This window comes from Typopeltis vanoorti, chromosome 19, assembly GCF_054136105.1.
Source record: "Typopeltis vanoorti isolate ZY-2024b chromosome 19, IOZ_Tvanoo_1.0, whole genome shotgun sequence".
NCBI lineage: Eukaryota > Metazoa > Arthropoda > Arachnida > Uropygi > Thelyphonidae > Typopeltis > Typopeltis vanoorti.
This window is the reverse complement of record NC_143567.1, coordinates 26,267,492-26,292,718: the sequence shown is the minus strand read 5'-3', so window position 1 is coordinate 26,292,718 and position 25,227 is coordinate 26,267,492. Positions and strand designations below refer to the sequence as shown.

The 25,227-nt window shown below is 35.1% G+C and overlaps 1 protein-coding gene across 2 annotated transcripts in view; it reads left to right on the top strand.

The window, feature by feature from the left end:
- The window catches only part of LOC150095928 (peroxisomal targeting signal 2 receptor-like), a 110,698-nt gene that overhangs the window by 13,798 nt on the left and 71,673 nt on the right, over positions 1-25,227 (top strand). For both annotated transcript variants that reach the window (XM_090409155.1, XM_090409154.1), the window contains exons 3-4: positions 12,252-12,287; positions 22,431-22,508. In XM_090409155.1, the coding sequence (XP_090265281.1) occupies positions 12,252-12,287; positions 22,431-22,508 (114 nt within the window). The remainder of the gene's footprint in view (positions 1-12,251; positions 12,288-22,430; positions 22,509-25,227) is intronic.

The window sequence follows — 25,227 nt, the reverse complement described above, 5'->3', positions numbered from 1 at the left end:
CTTCTGCAAGTTTGACTTCTTTTTTGGTGCTTCTGATGTTATTTGTTCATAGAACAGGGTTTTTAGTGCTTGCCTAGTTCCCTGATGAAAATAGCCTGGTGTGTGTGTGTGTGGGGGGGGGTATTTGTTTAACTGGATAGTGCTCCAGCTGGCATGACATTTCATCGTGTTGTACCATCATGTTTGTTTCAAGTTTAAGCTAATACAGAATACAATTCAGTTTGGCTAAGTTTCAAATTGCCAGTTCATCCTTGTTCATTCAGCACCCACTGAGTACCTACTAACTGGGTATATCATCTGAAGGTGAGTATTGGACATTAGGTCAGAAAGCTCAGTCAAATTCACCACTTTCTAAGAAAACCTAGTCCTCAAACCCCTGCTTATTACCTCTTGCTCAGTTTGCAAGGATGGCCCCCAATGTCTGCCATCATGAGACCTATTCTGAAAAATTTTAAATTTTATCTGTTTTAACCTTGTAAAAACCTTTCAATAATTTGTTTGTTTCAATCATATTACACCTTTTCCACCTGTCAATTTCTGTAATCCACAAATCTTCAATCTGTCCTCATAAGGTTCATTCCATTGACCTACCACCATCTTAGTCACTCACCTCTTGATCTTCTCCATCTCCTTATCAGCAAGAAACCCAGGTGACCAGATCTATGCACAGTAGTTGAGGTGAGATCTTACCAAGGCTCTGTAGAGGTATAATAACCTGCTTATCTCTGCTCATCAAGGCATTCTTCATTAACCAAGTAATCTGATGAGTTGCTTTAGGCACTTTTGTATTATGACCTCTAAACTTCAACTCCCTATCCACTTACATCTCCAAATCTCTCACTTCATCAATTTCTTGAAGTACACTTCCATTAATGTGGTACACAGCTGGTAATCTTTTCACCCCAAGATGCATAACCTTACACTTTGCCACATTAAACTGACATCCATTCTCCTTTGCCCATACTGTCAGTCTATCTAAATCATCCTGTAAAATTTTAACATCATTTTTACTGACTACTGTTCTACCCAGTTTTGCATCATTGGCAAAGCCGAATACTTACTTTAGATCATTTCCTACGTTGTTCGTGTACAAATTAAATAGTACTGGCCCCAAGACCAGAGTCCTGTTGCATGACACTAGTCACAAGCCTATTCCTGAATAAACTGTGTGGTATCTCTCACATCAACCATCCTCTTATCCACTTCACCAACTTTATATCCATCTCCTTGTGCTGCAATTTATTAATTAGCATTCCATGCAGTATCCTGTCAACAATGTAAACCCATTATTTTTATTCAGCTGAGCAGTCACTGTATTATAAAATGTGAGCAAGTTGCTGAGACACAACCTGCCTTTCACTAAACCATGTTGTCCCCATATAGTATTCTATACTATCTATAGAAATTATATTTGTGCTATCCTTGAGCACTTTTGTTTTATTGGTATTGTGTTTTTATTGATGTGATGTGATTTAAAAACTGTCTTCCAGAACACCTGTCTATATCACATATACATTTTTTTATCTTCTTGTTAAGTTACTTCTTCAATTTGTAGCTTAGCAATAGTATGCCAGAATGTTCATTCCTCCTCTAACCTTTTAAACTCATAATAACTCTTGTTACCTATCCATTTCTTTACATCATAAACCCAAGAAGTTCTTGGTTTACAGGAGATCTTCTTTCATTTAATTTTCCCTCCAGTATTTCCAGACATTTTCTCTGCTAATCTTATTAATGTGTGTCCTGCCATCTTGCACTTTTTCTTTATAAGGTCTTCCACAAGTGCCCTTTTGACTCCCATTAACTTCAGTAACTCTTTATTAGCTTTTCTTTTTTTTTCTCTTTCCAAGAAACTTCAGTTCTCACCTATAGCACCACATCTCAAAGGCCTGCAATTTCCTGATTATAGATTTTGCATATATCCACATTTCACGTCCATAATTCAATGTTGACCACACATAGGATTTTTTTATTCTTATTTTAGTCTGTTTATTTAGTTCAGAGATCATTGGTAATTTATTATTCCAAAATGTTTCTTTTGCCTTAGCTATTCTTGATTTTATTTCCATAAATTTCCATCTTCTGTAATCATTACTCCTAAATAATGTAATTATTTAGGATATGACCTTTACATTTTGAATGAATCCCATTGACACTCTTAAATTTGTGTTTTGTTGCTGCTTTTTGCTTATTACCATATACTTGGTTTTATCTGTATTTAATACTAAGCCATAATTAATATTTCAACTATATTTTGTAACTCTGTTTTGATTTTGCTATATACACCAATTCATCAACAGATCTATTCTTGTTAATTGTCTTGCCTTTAATTTTTATTCCCATTTCGGTTTCTTCATATTCTTTCATTAGAATTTTGCTGTGTATATTGAAAAGTATAGGGGATATTATAGATAGTTGTTGGATGTTTTTCCACTTGGTTATACGATAAATTAAAGATACGAAGAAATTATATACTTAGTTTAATCATTTGTCCAAGTGTAAGCAAACAAAATTTGTGCCTGAAGTAATTTCAGGACTGGAGCAACTTGTGGGTCTGGCTGCCACTGATGAAACCTCAATAAAGGTCGAAACTGGTCTGGGTAGTGACCCTTCCCATAATGCATGGCATTATACATATCTGTAAGGATATATGCTTTGCATTATGAGATACTAAGGCAAGTGATGTGAAGTCATTAGCTTCTATATACAAGTTGCCCTGGTCCTGAAAATACTTCAGGTGCAAACTTTGTTTGCTTACACACTTGGACAGGGGATTAAACCAAGTATGTAATTTCTTGGTATCTTTAATTTATAGTGTAACCAAGTGGAAAAACTTCCAACAACTATCTCTAATCTAGAGTATTTTAATAATAAGCTGTGACACTTTTGGTTACTTGTATATGAAAATATGACTTCTGCATCACTTCAACCTTAGTGTCACTCACCTATGCCTCTCCGGCCTGGAGCCACACTTCTAATGCTAACATTATCAAAATACAGCAAGTGCAGAACAAGTGCTTGAGAATGATTCTGAACGCCCCGTGATATGTTAACAACAATCAACTCCACAGAGACACAAATATTCCCTATATTTTCTCTTTTCTACAATCCTTAGCAACCAAGTTTTTCCCAAAGACGTCCACACATCCCAACGATTTGGTTCAGCAAGCTGCAGCATATGATCCAACAGACATATTCAAATATAGAAGACCAAAAGCTATATTAGCATCCCATAGCGATGCATAATCTCCGTGCCCATTCAGGGTGAGCAAACTGCTCATAAATTTTACCCTCACTGTAACACCACAGCAGATAGCGGGGAATATGAAAAGCATCTTGCTTCACCCCTAAAGACATAAATGTCAATTGTCTTAGTGTCACCTCTAGGTCTGGCTTCCACTGACGAGACCTTAATAAAGGCCGAAACCGGTTTGAAGCTTAGGTGATGAATGGCAGTGCTGTAGCCTGTGAAGTTTTAACTGAGGCTTGGCTGTTGCTGTCATCCAGGTCCAGGGTGAGGGGGTAATGAATGGCACTGCTGTAGCCTGTGAAGTTAACTGAGGCACGGCTGTTGCTGTTACCCTTCCATATGAGCAAACGAGCGGCTCTGCTCGGTGGTGTGGGAGCTTGCTGCAGTGTAGAGCCTACCAGTTCTCAGAGTTCTTCTCAGTGGCAGGGTGAGCCTGTTACTGAGGGGAACAATGCCGAGTTTCTGATCCTGTGGGTTGCTCATTATTGGATGATCCTGGGGATTTTATGAGTTTTTGGAGACATGTCCCTGCACTTAAAGAAAGGGAAACTGTTTCGGGCTTGGCCCTGAGAGGCTCTACTTGGTAGTGAGGTGAGCCTGCCACTGAATAGAGCCAATGCTGAGAAGTTCTTCTCGGTGATGGGGTGAGCCTGTCACTGAGTGGAACAACGCTAATTTGGGCGATCTTTTGGGATCGTCTTATTTTTAAAGCCCACTTAACCTATACAAAGGTCGAAACTCATCTGGATAGTGACCCTTCACATAATGCATAGCATTATACATGTTTGTAAGGATATATGCTTCTATATACAAGTTGCACCAGTCCTGATAATACTTCAGGCACGAACTTTGTTTGCTTACACTTGGACAAAGGATTAAGCCAAGTTATGTTGGAATGAATCCTTTTTGCTGTTCACTTATATGCTATTTAATTCTAGAACACATAATAAAAAATATAATTTTCAGTAGTATTTTTGAAACATGGGATATTATGTTAATTGTTCTAAATTCTTTTATTTTTTAAATGACATTTTCATGGTGACCTCAAATCCTTTCCATACGTCTGCAACAACATTGAGCAGATTGAACTTGTTACTGCATCAAGTGATGATGATGTCAGCTTGGTCATGATGAAGTTGGGCAAACTTGCTAATGTCTTCAAGCCACCAAAACGTCCAGTGGCGTCAACAAGTCCTCTCTCTTTTGAGTCACCCAACTATATATGTGGGAGACTTCAATAGCCACCACGAGTTATGGAAATATGCTCAGAATGATGAATGCAGCATAGCTCTCGCCGAATGGGCTGAGACCTCCAATATCTACTTGGTCTTTTATGCTAAAGAATGTGGCACTTCAAATCAGCAGCATGAAGAAGAGACTATAATCCTGACCTCTTCTTCGTCACCTTTAACAACGTGAATGAACCTCTACCTGCTCAAAGTAGAGTTCTCGGTGACTTCCCTCACAGTCAACACTGGCCGGTCCTCCTTGAAGTGGGCATAAAAATACCTCTTGTCTGATCAATTCCCTGCCCGAGATGGAATCTTTGAAGAGCCAACTGGGAAAAATATGCCATTGACCTTGAAAAGTGTGTTCGTTTCATACCTCCTGTACCCAATAATTACATTCGATTGTAGGAGCTGTCATCTCTACAGCTAAAAAACATATCCCCAGGGGCTGCAGAAAGGAGTGTATCCTTGGATGGAATTAACAGAGTGAACAGCTCTACAAGAAATTTATGGAGAGCGGTGATCTGAAAATCGCAGATGATCTTCATGACGTGGACGCAGCAAGACAACAACGCTGGATCGAAACAGTTGAGGGACTGGACCTCAGGCACTCCAGCAGGAAGTGTATTATGGAAGCTAGGAAGTGCTACAACGATGACTGCTAAAAAGATGGATGTCACACCAAACCAAGTTGCTAACCACATTACTAGAATCTTGAGATGCCAGCGTGATAGAAACGATACCATTAAAGTTAAAAGAGAAGCCAGAGACTTGAAGGCAAAACTACAAGATGAATCAGAATATGCAAAAGACCCTTCAGCGATGAGGAAATCAACAATGCACTAGCTGATACAAATATGGGAAAGGCCCCGGGGTTTGACAGAGTTCACCCGGAATTTCTTATTCACGCTGGCAAAAATACCAAAAAATGACTCGCCTGTTTCTTCATGGAAATAATGAATATTGGCGTGTTGTCAAAGGAATTTAAGAGAACTAAGATCATAGCCCTTCCAAAACCTGGAATATCAACTGACAACCCACAAAACTATCGTCCAATTGCACTATTAAGCTGCGCATATAAACTACTGGAAAGACTACTGTACAATCTAAGCAATACCATCCTTGAACACATTCCGAAAGAACAGGCAGGCTTTAGGTCCAATCGCAGCTGTTGTGACCAGGTTCTGGTGCTGACATCATACATTGAAGCAGGCTTTCAACAAAATCTAAAAACTTCCATAGTTTTCCTTGATTTAACTGCCGTATACGATACTGTCTGGAGAGAGAGAGAGAGAGCGAGCATGCTGTATAAACTAATGAAAGTATTACCATGCTGAAGAACAATACAGCTTGTTAATAATATGCTCAGCAATAGATATTTTGTTGTCCTTGGAGAAAATATCAGTGATCAGAAGAAACTCAACAAAGGCCTACCATAAGGCTCAGTACTGGTCCCTCTGGCACATCCATAGCTGACCTGCCAGATACAGTATCTTGAAAATTCTGCTATGCGGATGACATAGCATTAGCCACCAGAAATAGAGAATTAAGATGGACGGAGGAAACTCTCACAAATGACCTTGCTGCTATGCATACCTACTTTAAAAAATGGAGACTGCAACCAAGCCAAAGTAAAACTGAAGTGTCAACATTCCATTCAGCAATAAACTGGCACATGACGAGCTGAATGCCCAATTTGGAAATTCAGTTACACCATAACAAATATCCTATATACCTAGGAGTTACACTTGATCTCACCTTATCATATAAGAAACATGCTGAAAACACAGCTGGAAAAATAAGAACTAGAAACAATATCATCCAGAAATTATGTGGCACTTTTTGGGGTGCAGAAGCAACCACATTAAGAACATCTGCACTCGGATTGGTGTTTTCTGTGGCAGAGGCTCCATTATGGCTCAACAGCTACCATACCAGACTAATTGACCACCAGCTTAACACTACAATGCGACTTATCACTGGAATAAAAACAACTCCTGTTTACTAGCTCCCAATGCTGAGTAACATAATACCACCAAACCGAGGAAGACACGATGCTCTACTACAAGGATATGATAAAATACTCAGAAATATGGAATTGCCTATACAGAACAACATACTAGAGCTACAGCTGAACAGACTGAAATCAAACCCCCCCCCCTCTCTGTGAAGCTAAACACCTGAGAACAACCAACTACAATACCAAAGAACAATGGAAACAAACGTGGAGCATAAATATCAATGCCCAACTCCAAACTTGGTTTGATAGGCATTGGTATGAAATTGAGCCAAAAGACATGGATAACACTGAACAGGATTCGCATTGGACATGGAAGATGTGTAAGCTCTCTGTACAAGTGGGGAAAAATTCCCTCACCGGAATGTGACTGCAGGCACCCGAATCAATCAGTCCACCACATTTGTACTGAGTGCAGTCTTCGTGCATACACTGGTCAAAGAAACGACTTCCTGGAGGCAACAACGCCTGTTATAGACTGGATCAAACAACTTGATCTTAACTTATAAGTGTTTTGTTTGCTGAAAGTATAAGTGTCTTTGTTTTATTCTAATTTTTTGTCACTTACTTTTTATATATTTATTTTGACTTATGTACCTTTATAACTGCATGTAGATTGCCATATGCTAAATAAAATAATTAAATCCTTTCCATAGTTTTGCTGGTGATAATACTCTCTATTTGTCTTTTATACTGCTACATTTTTTTATACTTAGCTGATATCTAACTTCAATATGGAGATGCCATCCTCTTTTTAGCCATTCTAAAAACAAAGCAGACAATAATCTGTTATTAGACTCATTATCCAGCCCTTAGTTCAGTTTTCCCTGAAATATTGCAGTTGTTTACCATCAGTTTCTTCATCACCTGTAAGTCCATCAGTTAATCTTTTTTTTTTTTTTTTGTATGTGGGTCATACCCATGATAGTTTTGAAATCTGTGTCACATTCATACTCTGGATGGGATAAGGATTTTTTTTTTTTTAACTAATTTTGTAGATTTTTTGGTATTTTTATTAATTTTTTACACAGTCCAGAAATTTTCTATAGAGACCAGATGTGAAACTTTTTCAAGCTCCTTCAGATCTCCAATAAGTGGGGCAGTGGTCTTGCAACAGGCGATGAGATTTATCTCTCAAAGACAATCACGAACATCTGTGCCTATGGCAAGATTTGAACCTAGCCTGTTAGTTGGAGAGTAGAAATGTATAACTTGAATGGTGCATTTCCAGTATAGAATGGCAGAATTCCAGTATCGATTCCAACCATTCCACCCACCTCTCAACATGTTCCATGGATAAGTCTGGAAAAACCTGTGTTGTCACTCAACATTTCCAAAGCATTTTTAGGTCTAGCATGGAGAGCTGCTCATCAAATTTCCCATCCTTTGATTTGCTTTCCACTCTTTGTAATTAGATAGCCAGTTTTTTTTTTTGGGGTGCTTAAGGGTCAAAGCTGTATAACTGAGAGGAGACCTCCACATAGCCTTTAAAGGAATGTGGAGAACCAACCAGGGCTTCTGACCTAATGTCCAATCCTCACTTTCTCGTGGTGCGCCCTGTTGGGTATCTACTTTGATACTGAACGAACGAGGATGGGCTGGCAATTTGGGATTTAGCCGACCAAATTGTATTCTTATTGGTTAAACCAAAATAAAAAAATGATGGTACAACATGACAAAATTTCATGCCATCTGGGGCGTCGCCCGGTTAAACAAGGTCCCCGTTGTTTTCGCCAGGGAACCAGGGCGAACAGCGAAAAGTCAGCTACTGGAACAAATCTGAAAACAAACCCCAACTCAACATCACCAGAGTTAAAGATCGGTACTATCAACGTAAGAAGCCTGAATGGCAAAGAAATGGAGCTAGCTGAGGAATTAGATAAGTACCAGATCGACATAATAGGGGTGACTGAAACAAAAAAGACCAAAACTGGTGAGATCTTTCTGAGCAATAAATACAAAATGTCATATTCAGGCAATGACAATCAAGGAAAAGAAGGAATAGCCATAGTATTCAACACAAAATACAAGGCTAATCTTCTTGAATGGCAGTCAGTCTCAAGTAGAGTAATGTGGGCAAATATGAGAATGGGGAACTGGACAATGAGACTTATTTGTGCCTATGGCCCCACAGAAGGTTCTACTAAGGTAGAAATGGAGGAATTTTTTGATGCTTTAGAAAAAGCAACTGACACAATAAAAAAGGAAAAGTTGGTCCTTGTTGGGGATCTAAATATCAGAGTGCGAAACGATTGTGAGACATACAAAAATATTTTGGGAAAATTTGGAGAAAAGAGCAAACCTAATAATAATGGCAAATATCTCTTGGATTTCTGCTCAGGCCATGGACTGGTTATTACTAACACCATGTTCCAACATAAAAATGTGCACAAATTCACATGGAGAGAAGAGGCTAGGAATAAGAAAAGTCTCATTGACTATGTTATTGTTGATAGTGATGTTTTCTCCCTGGTGCAGGACACCAGAGTGTACAGAGGATTTGAAATTGGAAGTGATCACTATTTAGTCTTGAGCAGGGTAAAATTGAATTTCATATTGAAAAGAATAACATGTAAGAAAGTTTTAAAGCGAATAAAAGTTGAGCAGCTCTCAGATGTGAACTGTAGACTAAAATACAGAAAGATTATTGAAAAGAAAATGAAAGAGTTTGAGAACAGGAATCAAACCTTGGAGATTCAGTGGCAAACTCTGAAGAAAACATTGATTGATTCTGCCAGAGAGGTATGTGGTGAGGTTGTGTGCAAGAATAAAAAAATCAGAACTCCCTGGTGGACACAGGAAGTTAAAGAGGCAGTGAAGGAAAAGAAGAAAGCATATCAAAAGTTCCTGTCAAATAAGTCAGCTTGTGCTCTTAGAGAATATAGAGACAAATGCAAGAATGCTAAACACTGTAAAACTAGCTAAACAAAAGTCATTGGAGGACTTTGGCAAGAATATAGAAAATAAATATCAAGAAGGTGGCAAAATATTCTGGAGGTTGTTGAAGAAGCTTAGGAATGGAGGAAAGAGTGCTGTAAAAGGAGTTAGAGATGATAAAGGTGACATGAAAACGGTAGAAAAAGATATCCTTGAAGTATGGAGTAATTACTTTGAAAAACTGCTAAATGAAACAAGCAGTGATGACAGCACAGTGGTAAAAAAACCAGCCATGCAGTCAGAAATACGTATCCATACTTGAAGTAGAAAAAGGCTTGAAATGTGGAAAGGCAGCAGGAGTAGATGATATTCTGCCAGAAATGCTGAAGTATGGTGGTATAAAAGTCTTACAGTGGCTGCACTGCATAGTTCAGAACGCCTGGACAGAGGGACGAATTCCCGATGACTGGAGTAGAGCTCTAATTGTACCTATATATAAAAAGAGAAATAAAACTGAATGTGAGAATTACAGAGGTATTTCCCTACTGAGTGTTCCTGGCAAGATCTATGCACGTATACTTGAGAAACAGTTGAGAAAAATTGTGGAAGAAAAGCGTGGTGAAGAACAAGCTGGATTCAGGCCAAATAGAGGCTGTCAGGATCAGATCTTCACTTTACGACAAATAGTCGAGAAAGCATGGGAATATAACAAAGATCTGTATTTAAGTTTTGTCGATTTGGAAAAGGTATATATGACAAGGTGCCAAGAGAGAAGCTATTTAATGGGGCATTATATCAAGCAATACTTAGTCTTTATTTGAGTTGTAAGTCAGCAGTTAGAATTGAAGGAAGTACAGGAAGATGTTTTAATGTTAAATCTGGTGTGAGACAAGGATGTACATTATCCCCTTTGTTATTCATTATCTATTTGGATCACATTATGAAGGAAAGTGGTATTAAACCTGATATCAAAATTGGAGATGTTAATGTCAGCTCTTTGCTTTATGCGGATGATGTTATACTTCTAAATAAATCCGCTACAAGTCTGCAAGATTCTCTGACTAAATTGAATAGCTGTTGTAATAGATATATTATGAAGGTCAGCAATACAAAGACAATGAAAATAGGCAGAATCATTGAAAAAGTCAACTGTGTTGTGAATGGAGAACCTGCGGAACAAGTAAAACATTTCAGCTACTTAGGCATGATTTTTACTGAAGATGGTAAATTAAATATAGAAATAGACAACAGAATCAGCAAAGCTGGTATGGTGGGAAGTCAATTGAATAAATTCATATGGAATAAGAGAGAAATTAGACGGAACACTAAATTAGCTGTATACAAGACAGTGTTCAAACCAGTTTTAACTTATGGATCTGAGAGCTGGGTCAGAAGTAAAACACTTGACCAAAGACTAGAGACTGCAGATATGAGAGTCCTGAGAAAGATTAGAGGCATGAACAGATGGCATCAATGGCAATATCATATTAAAAATGAGGATATTAGGAAAGAACTTGACATTGTCAGCATCCAGGAATGCATTAGCAGAGCTAATCTCAGGTGGTATGGTCACTTAAATAGAATGAGAGAGGAAAGATTAGCAAAACAAGTGTTCTCTGCCAAGTTGGCAGGAAAACGACCCAGAGGAAGACCAAGATATAGGTGGATTGATACGGTACAAAGTGCCTTAGATGATAGAAATATAAGATCTGATAATGTTGGAGTCTTGACAAGTAACAGATAAGACACTCATTTGAGAAACCTTGCATTGTGAAGAATTGTTAGCTTCAAGGTCTTCTACAATCAGTGCCTTAAATTTAGATCTTCATACCACTCTTTAATGGGATGATTACAACCTAGTTATCTTCAGCCTGTTTAACCGTGAAAAATTTTAGTATTCTTTTCCTTTGCAAGATGTTACTTTTCACCTGTTTCACTCTTAACTATACAGATCTCAAATCCCCTGAACTTTATAATACTGTTTTCTCCCATCTGAGGTGATGCATCAAAAACACCTTAAAAGTTCTTCATGCTGGATGCTGTAGTTCTGAACTGGCATCCATCATTTCTGCCAAGCTTACAGTAATGCAAGCAGCAACTATTTAACACTGATTCACAGTCCGGCTACTTCTCCTGTTTGATCTGCCTCTGTTCTTTGGACAGTATTTCTCATGAAATATTCCTGAAGGATTACTTATGACTTTCAGCTGTTGAAAACAAATACATATAGATTCCTTTTCTCTGTTCTCTTTGTGTATGTGGGCTGACATAAAAAGAAATTCTGTTTCTTTTTCTTATACACACATTGAAGAAAAAATACCTGATGTTCTTGCCTGAGGCTTGTCTACATCTTGTGACTTTCCCAGCTGCTGCAGTTTAGTACTGAAGTGGCCTTTATTGCATAATATTCATCTGATTTCATGAAAATTGCCTCATGGGTCAATGTTTATTAGTGGAAGAAAGTAGACCACGTTTGACAGATATAAATGATTTAATATTTATATCTGTCAAAACTGACTTATTTTCCTTCATAGAAAATAGATAAAAAGCAAGCAGCAGCAGTGTAATTTTTTTTATTTGACTGCTATAAAAATAAATAAATTCTAGTCAGTGTATGTACTCTCAAATGATAGGCAGACCTAAAAACTGCAGCTTTTTTTTTTTTTTTTTTTTTTTTTTTTTGTAGGGAGAGGGATACTAATTTTAAAGTTTATGGTTTTCAAGCATCAATCAGAAAATTGGCTTAAATCTCATTTACGTATATTCAGTTTTAAAATTGTCATTCTTGCTAAATACTGATTAAAGTCATACATTTTAAACACTGATATTTAACTTAATATACTCTGGGATTTCAACCACCATTTTTGTATCTTTATAGATTCCTATATCTGTACTTGAAGGACATAGCAAAGAAGTAAGTATTATGGATTGTTGGTAGTTTGATTTTTGATTCTGAGTTTTTTTTTTTTTTTTACTGTTTCTAAAATTTTCTCCTTTTGAATTAACTCTGAATTTAATTGCATTTTTAAATTTAACTTAAATTTGTAAATAATTATCATAATTATAATCATTTCATCATTTGAGACTGATTAACTGTTAATTATACTTATCTGTTCATTAAATTAAAATTGCCAAGAAATTCCTGTTTAATCCTTTATCCAATTGCAAGAAAAAAAACAAAGTTTGCACATGTAGTATCTTCATGACTACTTCTGTTACTTGTATACAGAGACTTATCACTTTGTATCGATTGTCTTAATAGGATTACCTTAGGATTAAACAAGAATATAATTTCTTGGTAACTTTAATTTATAACCAAGTGAAAAAACTTTGTACAACTCATTTGTTCATGTCATGAAATTAAATTTCTGTTATCTCATGAAATAAGTCTGTTGAGAAAAAACTTGTTATGAATGCTTTTTTTTATAGCTGATTAAACATCTTCAAAAGTATATATTGTGTCAGCAGAAAGTGACAGTAAAGTCTTCATATAATTCTACTGTAGTAAACTTAATTAAAACAGCATATTTATTTTACTGATGTATTTAGTATCCATGTGTTAAGGTTTAAGTGTTGGGAGGACATCATGTTGGCAGTTTAATGGAGCATTGACAGCACTAAGATAGGATTACAAACTACTTTGTTAATGATTCCAATATTTTGTCTCAGTCACTGAGACATCTTCAGGGAGTACAAAATATTGGATTTCTTGGCACTTGTAACACGCGCGCGCGCGCACACACACACACATAGAGAGAGAGAGAGAGAGAGTACTCAGTGAAAAAACACGTGGCTATGACTTTAAAGTCCCATCTGGGTTGCACCAACAAACGTTCTTTTGTAGGTGGCATAGGATGTAAATTGGGAACTCTGACGATTAATGTTTCCCTCAATTTTGCACCTGTTTTTGTTTAATTTCGGTTGATTTCAGAGTGCCGCTGTAGATTCTAAAAACATCTTTCTATTTAAATTTATTGTGATGGAGCATGGTGGTTTTCTTCTAGATGATCCTGCAAGTGGTATTATACCACTCACTGTAATGCATTGTGATGAGCATGGTGGGTTTTTTCCAGAAGATTCTGTGAATTGTATAATACCATTCACAGAATCTTCTGGAAGAAAGCCACCATGCACCATTACAATAAATTTAAAATAGAAAGACTGTTTTTGGAATCTGCAGCAGCACTTAGAAATAAATGCGCCACCTAGATAGGACTTTATGGTCATAGCTATGTTTCATTGAGTATTGTGTTGTTTTTGTGTGTGTTACAGGTGTTAGTCATTCTCCATGAAGATGTCTCAGTGACTGAGATGAAATATTGGAAGTATTAAAATTAGTTTTTCTGTTTTTAATCCTTTCTTAGTACTGTCAATATTCCATTAAACCTGCAACCTGATTTTACTGACAGTTTAATTGGTTCACAAACTATATATGTATGTATATGTATGAGTTTAATAACCACAGGAATTCATACTTGAAACATTTTAGCAGAACAAACATGGTATCTACAATGTGTGTGTGCACACCCCTGCCAAAAGGAGAAATAACTGTTCTGTATGGTATGCATAAGTTACCTTTATTGCATTCAAAATTTTATTATTTTAACTTATTAATCCCCTAAAGAGAATGACCATTGAATATTAATTTGGTAGTATAGAATAAATTATTGCAAAGAGTAAAACCAAGTGAATAATCTTAAGTAATGTAATTTCCTTAATGAGTTTCATTAAGAATTGATACAATATATTATATCATGTTGACTTTAATTGTTCATTAGCCAAGATTTATTCCACATTATAATTTAATTACATTTATATGAAGCACTTTCTACATTTATTTGACATTGGATGCATTACGTTTAAGCTATGGAAAATGACCAAATAACTTTATAATGAAATAGTGTTCACATTACAACCAAAATGTATTCCTGTATTTAACATTATTATAGTCACCATACAAAATCACTCTCACCCCCCCTTCTTGATGGCATTCATTCTCAACTTCTAAGGATGCTCTCTCATCCTTTCTCCATTCTCCATAAAATGAAAAATTCCGTCTACTGATATCCTCCATGAATCTTTCAGAAGTTTGTATGTCTCATCATCTCCCCCATCTTTCTCCTGTTTGCTAGTGAGCCTGCAGGCTACAAATTCTCAATTTGTCTTCATGAGTATTCCACAATCCTAATATAATTTTTAACTCTCCTTTGCTCTCTCTTTACTGTATCAGAATCACCACTGAAACCAGCAGACCTGTGCACAATAGTCCAAGTAAGATCTCTCCAGATTCTTGTAAAGAGGCAGAATGACTTCCTTCTTTATATGTCAAAGTTCGTTTCAGCATTGTAGTCATTCTCTGAGTTATATTTGCAATCTTTGCTATATGGTTCTTAAACTTCAACTTCCTATCTACTAAAACTGCAAGATCCCTAGTCTGATTAGTTTCCTCTAGCATAATTCCACCAATATAACATAACATTTGATATCTAATCACACTGAAGTGCATGACCATATAACATTGAACTGTTAGCAATATTCACATGCCCACAATTTCAGCCTATTCAAATCATTCTGCAAGTGCTGCATATCAGTCACATTCCTGATTACCCTGCCTATCTTCACATCATCAGCAAATAGCTGTATATCACTTGTCACATCCTTACCAATTTCATTAATGTACAGATAGAATAACAGTGGACTAAGGGCTGATCCTTGTGGTACACTACTGGTTACTTTAAATCTTGTAGACTAACATCCCCCATATATACCACTTTTTGATATATGAGTCAGCCATCCTCTTATCCATGCTATTATTTTATAATCCAGTCCCATATTCTCCAATTTATGCAACAGTCTTCCATGCTCTATTCTGTCATAAAATTTAGCAAAATCCAAAAGTATCATGGTATAACCACTCTCTCTGCCCCCCCCCCTTGTTCTAATTCAATGGCAACATTATTATAGAATGTGAGCAAGTTGCTAAAACATGACCTTCCCTTAGTAAACCTGTTTATTGCAAAGTAGAGATTCTCTACTTCCATATTTCTGAATGCAAGCCCCTAACCAACTTTTCCAAAATCTTCACCACTCCAGAGATACTGATAGGCCGATAGTTGGATATATCAGTCTTTTGCACCACCCTTGTGCAATGGGGTTACCATACATTCTTTCCACTCCTGCATATCTTCCCTGTTCTGAAACTCAAATTATATAGCCAGTTCAGCTGAACACACTTTAATATTCATGCTAATATCCCATCAGTTCCTGTTGTTGTATTCAGTTTGTGCAACAACTCTAATACCTCTTCCTCATACATCTGAGTGTCTTCATCCACTGAAAAGATAGCAGCGAGCTCACTGTTGCACGCACCAGTTTGATAGATTTTAGCAAAATGGTGCTTATTAGTTGAACAACCTCTTCTGCATCTGTCACCCTCACACCATCTGCATTCATTCTTTCTTTTACTTGCGGCATAATAATAGAATTCGTTTGGGTTGTCTTTAAGCTTGCAGAGACGGTTTCTTTGATGATTAAATAGTGACCTAAATTCCATATCCTTTTACATGCCTAATCAATATGGGTTCAGATCTGGATTCAGTATGGATAAAAGCACTAATGGAGTTCCAGATAAATAAAAGAATGTTTACAGCAGTTATTTTTCTTGATATATCTAAATCATTCAACTGTGTGCAACCATGACTTATTACTTCTGAAAATGTCTAGATACAGCATTAGAAGAGTTGAATAATAGAAAACAATATACCAATTATGGCACCTTCAATAGCACAACAAAAATAATAAAATACATAGTACGGCAAGGTTCAGTGTTAGGAACCATCGTATTTTTAATATATATTAATGATCTGTGTGAGTACAGCCTTTTTGGCAAAATGATATCATTCACTGATATCATTTTGCCAAAAATGATATCAGTGAATATTTGCATAGCATTAATATAACACTGAAATGACTCTTGAGGATCTAGAAAATCAGATCAGCCATGATATGTTGAAACTAAATAAATGGTTTAACAATAACAGCCTTAAAATTAATACCAGTAAAACTAAATATATATACTTCACATTAACAGATAAGCTAGATCACAACAACATAACTATAAAATGGTATGAAACAAAATGTAGTGATATTCAAAATTATAATTGTAGCTTAGTCAAAAAAAAAAGTCAAGTATTTGCGATTCCATATCGATTACAATCTGAAATGGAACTCCCATATCTCATTTTAAACAAATGAGTTGAGATCCTAAATTAACAGAATATATTAGGCTAAAAAATATGTAAATGCAACATTTTTAAGATGCTTATACTATTCATGGGTAAATTCTTCATGCAATATGATGTTACATGTTGGGGGTGGAGATAACAACAATAATCTGCTTCCTTTGATGTGAATAAAAAATAGAATAATTAGAACTATAGCCATTACATTAGTGACTTCACGTATTCAACCAATGACCTGTTTGCCGTTATAAAAACTATCTTTACTGTTGTATATTATATGTAAGAAATAATATTGTAAAATTTTCTGTATGTAATGTAGACTATGGTTTAAAAGTTGAGGATTGGACATTAAGTCAGAAGCCATGGTTGATTCTCCACATTCCTTAAAAGGCTGTGTTATATTTGAAGCTCCATTGCTTTAATTATGTATTATTAAAGCTAACAATGTATTATATTTAATTTTATGTTAGTTGAATAGAATGTTTCAGATTCGTTTCTGTGATGCAATGATTTCAAAGATCAGCATGTTGTGTTTATCCAAAGAATAAAGCTCTAGTGTATAAAAAATTAAAATATTTACTGCACACAAATACATACATACAATTCTCTATAATAAGAAATTCTCTTTAAGATCTGACATTCCTTTTGTCTATACAATTACAATTATATAGAATAGTAGAAATTATTTGCTATACATTTTTTTTTTTAAATTGATAGCCTATTTTTCTACCCACTACAAGGTGAAGGCCTCTCCCATTGCAAGAGGTTTTGGGTCTGCTGCTCCCATGGTGACCCAGTCCATATTGGGAGAAGACAATCACAAACATCCGTGCCTACATGGGATTCGAACCCACAGCCTCTTGGCTGGAGAGCGGATACACTAACCACTCGGCCAACCAGGCTGGCCTTTTTAATACATACAAATAATTAAATGGTCATTCTAGAATTACTCGATATGAGCTCTTTCATATAGAGTTCTAAGAAAATTCTTTCATTTTATGACTCTGATAGTTAAATTTATTTCTAAGGAAATAACATCAAATATTTTACAAATCAAACTGAACACTGCATTCAGCTGAAAGTTCTGTAGTTTTACTTTGCTGTATATGAGAACTTCCTTTGCATCATTTATTTTATTGTTTTACTCATTCATTCACTCTGCCTCCTTGTCTCTCAAATTCCTAAGAATACAATCAAAGTTAAAAGACCTCACTTAACTATTCTATTATACTTACATATGCAAGTATAATAGTCTTCTTTCAGTAAGCTAGTTTTCTTAATGCATCTTTCTTTCATTTTTTTGAAGTAGGCATGAAGAGGGATCACTCAAACAAGTGATCTGCATTAATTGAGTAGTTCCAATGGCACTTCCAATAAAAGGAGCTTTATTGCAGATTCCGTATTGCTCCTTGGAACATATATCATTTGCTTCTCATATACAAAATAACGTCATACTATCCTTCAATCATTAACTTCACAGTTCCTCCTTGGAGAGTAGTTAAAGATGCATATAAAAACTTTTCTGAGATTTGAGAACTTAACTTGATAGTTTATTAGACCTTTCATGCCCTCCTTCCTTGCTTGTCTACGCTTTGCTTAGCCAGCATTCTCGTTACCCAGTGGCATTTGTTCTAAAAACTAATAGAAGTCACTTAGACAAATTTGAGTTACATGAATCTGTAGATTTGTGGTTGCAGTCTTTGATTTCCGACAGTGTGTCAAGATTCAAAGTGAAACTCAGGTAACAAAATGGCTGCTGTTATATTTGAAGCTCGATTGTTCCAATCATGTTATTCCTCACCTATATCCAACTTATGTATTAAATTAGTTGTGGAGTAAGATAACAATTTATTATATATAATTTTATTTTAGTTGGTTAGAATGTTACAGATTCGTATCTGTGATGGTGCGTTGTGCTGTACAACAGAGCTCACACGTCGTACAGTAATAGTGTAACATATGAACACTATAGACAAACGTATAATATACATACAGCATTTCTGTGTTATTCCCTAAGGAAATGCAACATATGGTTAGCAAGTTTACAGGTTTAAGCAAGACTTAAATTACATTTAAGTCTCCTTTCATATCATTACTGTTTAACCACATGGCAACTCCAGTAATACTAAGCATGTAACTGCATGTTATATGCTTAGTATGCATTTATTTGCATGTTATAAGCAAATAAATGCAAAAACAAGATATATATTTTAGATTGTCAAATATATACTTAACAAAAATGTATTTCTCATTAATGAAATTTTCAATGAGCATATATATATATACACAGTATATATGACTAAAAAAAAAACAACATAACAAGTAAAGTGATTATGTGAGATTTTTACAACTCCATGTTGGCCTTCTATCACTTATTTAGCCTTGACTTACTCCACTTATAAGAGACCCTGTTCATTTTGTTTAGTGATACATTAGTAGAAAGTTAATTCACAGTATACACATGGAATATGTATTAAGTTGGGATTACTGTTTGAAGCCATATAAAGCAGTGGAATGTATTCATTTTTTTATGAAGCTTCACAGTTATTGTATTGTAGCCAACAGCATACTTATTGAGTTGAATTCAGTCAACTTTCACAGTGGCAAACACTATTATAACTAACTCATTCATTGTAATAAACATCATCATAGCAAACTAATAACAAATACCATTGTAATACTATCACTTGCTGCTATAACAAACTCTTGGAAAATCACAATCAAAGTCACAGATATGCATTGTTGTTTAAAAGGAAATTTACTATAGTAAAAGTCAGCTTATTATTATGGATATGATTTTGTCTGTGTCAACAAAACATTTGTATGTAAGACATATTGAGTCAAGCAATCTGAGAGAAAAAGAGTATATAGTGGATTGTCAAGAAAGAGGTATAGTAGTGGTTTATGTTAAGAGAAATCATGTATTGTGAGAAATTCCATGGTAAAAGTTCCATGTTTGGTTTCTAGAGCGGAATTTTAGCACACTGAAATGGACAATAGTGTTTCAGTATTTCAGTTTGGGAATGACATGAAAAAGTATTTTTTTTATTTTATACTAAAAAAAAATTCTATTTTGTTTCTCCATTTCATCCTGCTTGAATTATATCTCAGAAACTCTAGAAATTCTCTCTCTCACAGTTGTTGAGTCTTCTTTTTAATTTAAATTGCTTTTATTGAAATTCCCCATAATGATTACTCTTCCTGAATGTTATTACTCTCTATATTTCCAGTTCTGCATCAGTACACTATATATAGTATTTATTGCTTACCTCCATTTCATACCTATTTTCATCTTGCTTCTCTGCTCTGAGGGATATGTGTGTTATCACCTGCAGTACTCTTCATTTGTGCTCCCTGTCTGAATATGATGCACTTCTCAATGTCTGTTTCTACATCCTCTGTCCAAAAAGAAACCAAACTTTTCGAAAATAGAAGAAACTAGTGGTGCCATCTGTTGTATATTTTTGTTGTTGAAAGCAGCAATCTTCATTAGTGTGTCAACTGTTTATGACATTTATTTCATTAGAAGCCGAGTTATAGTGACAATGTTCAATTCAATACATTTTTTGGTCGATGGTCAACTTGTGGAGAACAAATCGCGAATTCAATTTACGAAGGCCCAAACTCTTGGTCAAAATGTTGTGCACAGTTGATTTTGGAATCCCCAATTTATCTTCAATCAATCTCATGGACGATTTTGGGTTTTCTTTAATGAAATCATGCACTTTTTGGATGTTAACTTCGCTCAGTCAAGTTTTTGGATGGTCTCAAGCGTCAACTTGATTAAGGGATAAGCATTCATCACCGTATGCTTTTTTATGCATTTCGATTAAAACGTTTACCAAGTTTAATACAAAAGTCAATTGCAGCTCTCTGTTTGAAACTCATTTTCTGACCGTTCGTCAAAACACACTGTCACTCTTGGCACTATAACTTGGCCTCTAATAAAACAAATGTCATAAACAGTTGACACAACACTAATGAAGGTTGCCACTTTCAACAACAAAAAGATACAACAGTTGGCGCCACTAGCTTCTTCTATTTTCGAAATGTTCGGGTTTTTTTTGGACAGAGGGTGTATTACAATATTATCTTTATACAAACATGTTAGAAATGCCAGTAATTTTTGAATTTGATAATGCTATGAGCTCATTTCCCTTTTAATTCTGATACTTCTGGTATTTGTATGTTAACAAAGAGGTGCATTCACAAAATGCATATTAGCTATCTATATGCATTATTAATATACCTGTTATAGCCCTCTTCTATTTTGATCAGACTCATCCTATCCATTGTCTTTTCCCAACCAAGCTATCTGTCCTCCTCCTAATAACTTCAGTTTTCCTAGTTTATATTCATCCTTTTGCCAATCAGCAGCCTCTGTAAATATGCATTCATTCTCACTCATATGCAATTCCAAACTGTCATGCAGAGTTTTTGTATCATATACATTCCAAACACCCAAAGAACTCCAAGCCTTTCTTCTCACATATTTTATTCATAATCTATACTTCTCTTGAACTCTTCTGTTGTACTATCCGTAATATTTTCTCAATATCTTTTGCCAGATAATTTATGCTGTCACTTAAATTATTTATATAAACCATCACTGTAATTTTGTTCACTTGTATCCCTTGCTTAATTGCAAGGGATAGATGTGAACAAATATAACCAATTATAAAAAAAAAATTAAAAGGGATAAATGGGAATAAATAAAATCAATTATACCTCCAGACAAGCGCTTCTGGAGGTATCTATCTTACACACTCCAAATCAGATTCACCATGCAAAATTTACCCATAACCCTTTTGTTCTGTTGTTCTGCTCTGTTGGCATTATTTTTTCATCACCCATATTAGCCTGTTTCTTCCCCTCCCCTAATACTTTTTTTTTTCATTTACTTTGTAATAGTATTAACCCCCCCCCCTTCTGTTTCACTCTCCTGTCATACCCTACTTGCTGGTATTTATTCACTTTCTTATCGAGCATCTTATTCCTGATCACATAATCATTTGGACTTCCATTTATACTGAGCATCTTTCTCAAATCCTTTCTAGCATACTCACTAACATTCATAAATTTTAAATTCTTGTATACTAACATATGCTTCTTTCATAGACATTTCGTGTGTCTTTTGCTACAAGTCCACTATGTTCTCTGAGGAGTATGTATGTGTGATAAATCCTGCATGCAGTGAAATGATCTTGAAGCATGCCTATTAAATAGTGGTTGATATAGTTTGGAGTAGGCTTGATGGTCTCATGTAGAAGGGCACATATGTGAAATTATAAGATGGAAGATTCTGACAGTTTTAGAAGACAGCGTTCAGAAATTACATGCTTTTTTGCTGTCAGTACCTCACAGCAGTATATCAAAACTTGGTATTAATAATCACTTATGGTTTGTAACTAGCACTTAGTATCTGATTATTATTAGGATGTTAATAAAATTCTATGTGTAATTAAATAGAAAAAAATTCAATAATCACACATTTTACTAAAATATTCATAATAATAATAAAATGATCTAAAGTGAAAATTATTACTTAATATAGTCACTAAATCTTTTAATATAGAATCTTTAAAAATTCTACAAAAATTAGAATCATAAAACTATTCATAAGCAATGGAAATTTTAATTTTGGCTTTATAAGTCTAAAGGAGTTATATATTAATGCTAATTTGTATGTTATTAATACTTCTAAAAGAAAGTAGTCTCTCCAGACTTGGAGTTCAGAAAATATTTTCATTATTGGTTTAAAGAATCACATTATAGTATTATTGTGATAATGAAATTTCATATACTCTATTTCTCAGGTTTACAGCATAGATTGGAGCCAGACTAGACAAGAACAACTTCTTCTCTCAGCATCTTGGGATGGCACACTGAAATTAGTAAGTATTATTTAGATAGTTATTGAAAACTTTGGATAACATTTTTTCTTACAATATTTGTACATTAATGCCTTAGGACATTTTTTTTCCAATGTTGGTTTAAGGGTGTGTTTGAGAGACAGTAAACCAACTTAGTCTTTTCTTGTACAGTGGTATCTTGCTAATCCGAACTAATAAAAACTGTGCTCATTCGTATTATCAAAAAGTTCGGATTAGCGAATTTTCGCCCAAGAGACAACAATAACTAGCATTTAAGACAAAAAGAATCAGATTCTAAAGGTACATCAATTTAATTCTGTAAATAAATGAAGTAACAGAAAAAAAAGCTACTATACTGTAATGTAAAACTTAAAAAATAATACAGTACACAAGTTTATTTTAGTAAAAAATTTAGTTTGTATGTACCTGTATTGTTGAGGATTCTGATTTAATAAAATTGCATAGTTTAGTACATAACTTCTTAATTTGCATAAAAAATGTCACTTTTTTGTACACAACACACAAAAATAGTTTCACAAAATACACAAAAAACATTTTTTTTTATTTCTTTGTAAAAAATTCACCGATTTTCTTTTGCTTCTTGGAAGCTAAACTTTTTTCGAATTCTTCTTCTCGCAGCTGCATTAGCAATAAAATTTTGTGGAATGGTGTATCATTCTGCTTAGCCCATTCTATACACACATTAAAACTGTCAACTGCCTCTTCATGTTTTACTTTTTTTTTGCTTCGAGTTCTTTATCGTCATCATCATCTTCTAATTTATTCTGTAGCGCCATATTTATAATTTCAGCATCTGATTTAATTTCAAATTCACTTTTGGTTCTACCTGTAATTCATTCCTCAACATTTGGACTTATATTTTTAACCAAATTATGCATGTTTTGATTACCCTGCTTATCTTTGCATCATTAGCATAGCTGTATGTCTCCTCTTAAATCCTCCCCAATGTCATTAATATTAAGATTGAATAACAGTGGATGGACTAATTTCTGGGATCCACAACTAGTCACCTTAAATCTCATAGACTCGTATTCCCCATATACACCACTTTCTGATATCTGTCAGTCAATCATTCTCTTATCAAAACTAGTTTATAATCCAGTCCCATATCCTTCAGCTTATGCCTCCCATGCTGAATTCTATCAAGAACTTTATCAGAGTCCAGAAGTATCAAAATGTGATCTTCCTTAGTAAACTCATCTGTTCATTGCAAAGTATAGATCTCTGTCAACCAATTTCTATATGTGATTTCTTACCAACTTTTCCAAAATCTTCAAAACCACTCCAGAGATGCTGATAGGGTGATATTTAGACACATTAGTCTTTGTATCACCCTTGTGCAATGGGATTATCATGTGTTCTTTCCATTCCTGTAAAATCTTACTTATCCTTATTAGATTCAAATTATACAATCAGGTTAGATGAACAGCCAGTTTGTTCATATTATTATTTTTGTACTGACACCTCCATGGAGTCTGAAGACTCATCACAGGAGGTCCAAACTATCCACACAATTTATCATACCTCTTCTTGAATCCATTAACAGACAAAGTGCTAATAACTGACTCCCATTTCATTTATTCACAACCCTCCATGTGAAAAATCTAGTCCTCATGTCCCAACTAACCACACTTTTACTCAACTTCCAGGGATGACCTCTTGTTCTGCCCCTCTAGCTAACTGCTAAAGCATTTCACATGCATCAATCTTATAAAATCCTCTAAGTAACTTAAATGTTTCTATCTTTTTTTGCCTTCAACCGACTTCTGCAGTCCACACACCTTCAATCTATTTTCATAGGGAACATTCCACATAGGGAACATCACCATCTTGATTGCTTGCCTCTGAATCCTCTCCACCATTTTCTCATCCTGAAGAAATCCAGATCAGACCTGAGCACAGTAATCCAGATTTGGACATATCAAGGTCTTATGAAGAAGAATAGCAACTTCCTTATCCCTATTTGTTAGTGTGTTCTTCAGTAGCCAACCTTGACAGTATGTCCTCTAAACTTAAACTCTGTCTACCACACCTCTAAATCCCTAGCTTCATCTGTTTCTTGGAGTACATTTCCATCAGTGTGGTACATAGCATGTAATCTATTTATCCCAAAATGCATAACTTTACATTTCTCCACATTAAACTGATACTCATTATTTTTTGTCCATACTGACAGCCTATTTAAATCATCCTGTAAGCTCTCCACATTGCCTTAATTCACTATTACTTTACCTGATTTTGCATCATCAGTAAACAACTGAATCTTTCCTTTTGGGTTATTTCCTATATGAAAAGTATAAGTTTGAATGAATAAACAAAAGAATGAATTCATAGAAAGCATTATTAAATTATTTGTTGTACTGAGAGTTGACTCTGTAGACCTTCAGCATTGAATTATAGAAGCAGAAAAATTAGTCAGTTTTAATAAAAAAAAATAGATATCATTTTGGGTGAAAGGCAGATTATAAGTAATTAAAGTTGTTGATCATGGCATAGTGTGTGTGTGTGTGTGTGTGTGTGTGTGTGTGTGTGTGTGTGTGTGTGTGTGTGTGTGTGTATAAAAATAAGGGAAAAAAGGGAGTAATGAGAGAAATTTGCTAATGAGAAGAATTGCTTCTGGTTAGTGTATAGAGAAAGGTTGGCATTAGTGTATCTGCAGAAAGATAAGTTATAATTAAATACACATTTATACATCAACGAATGATAAGGATCTCGAAGA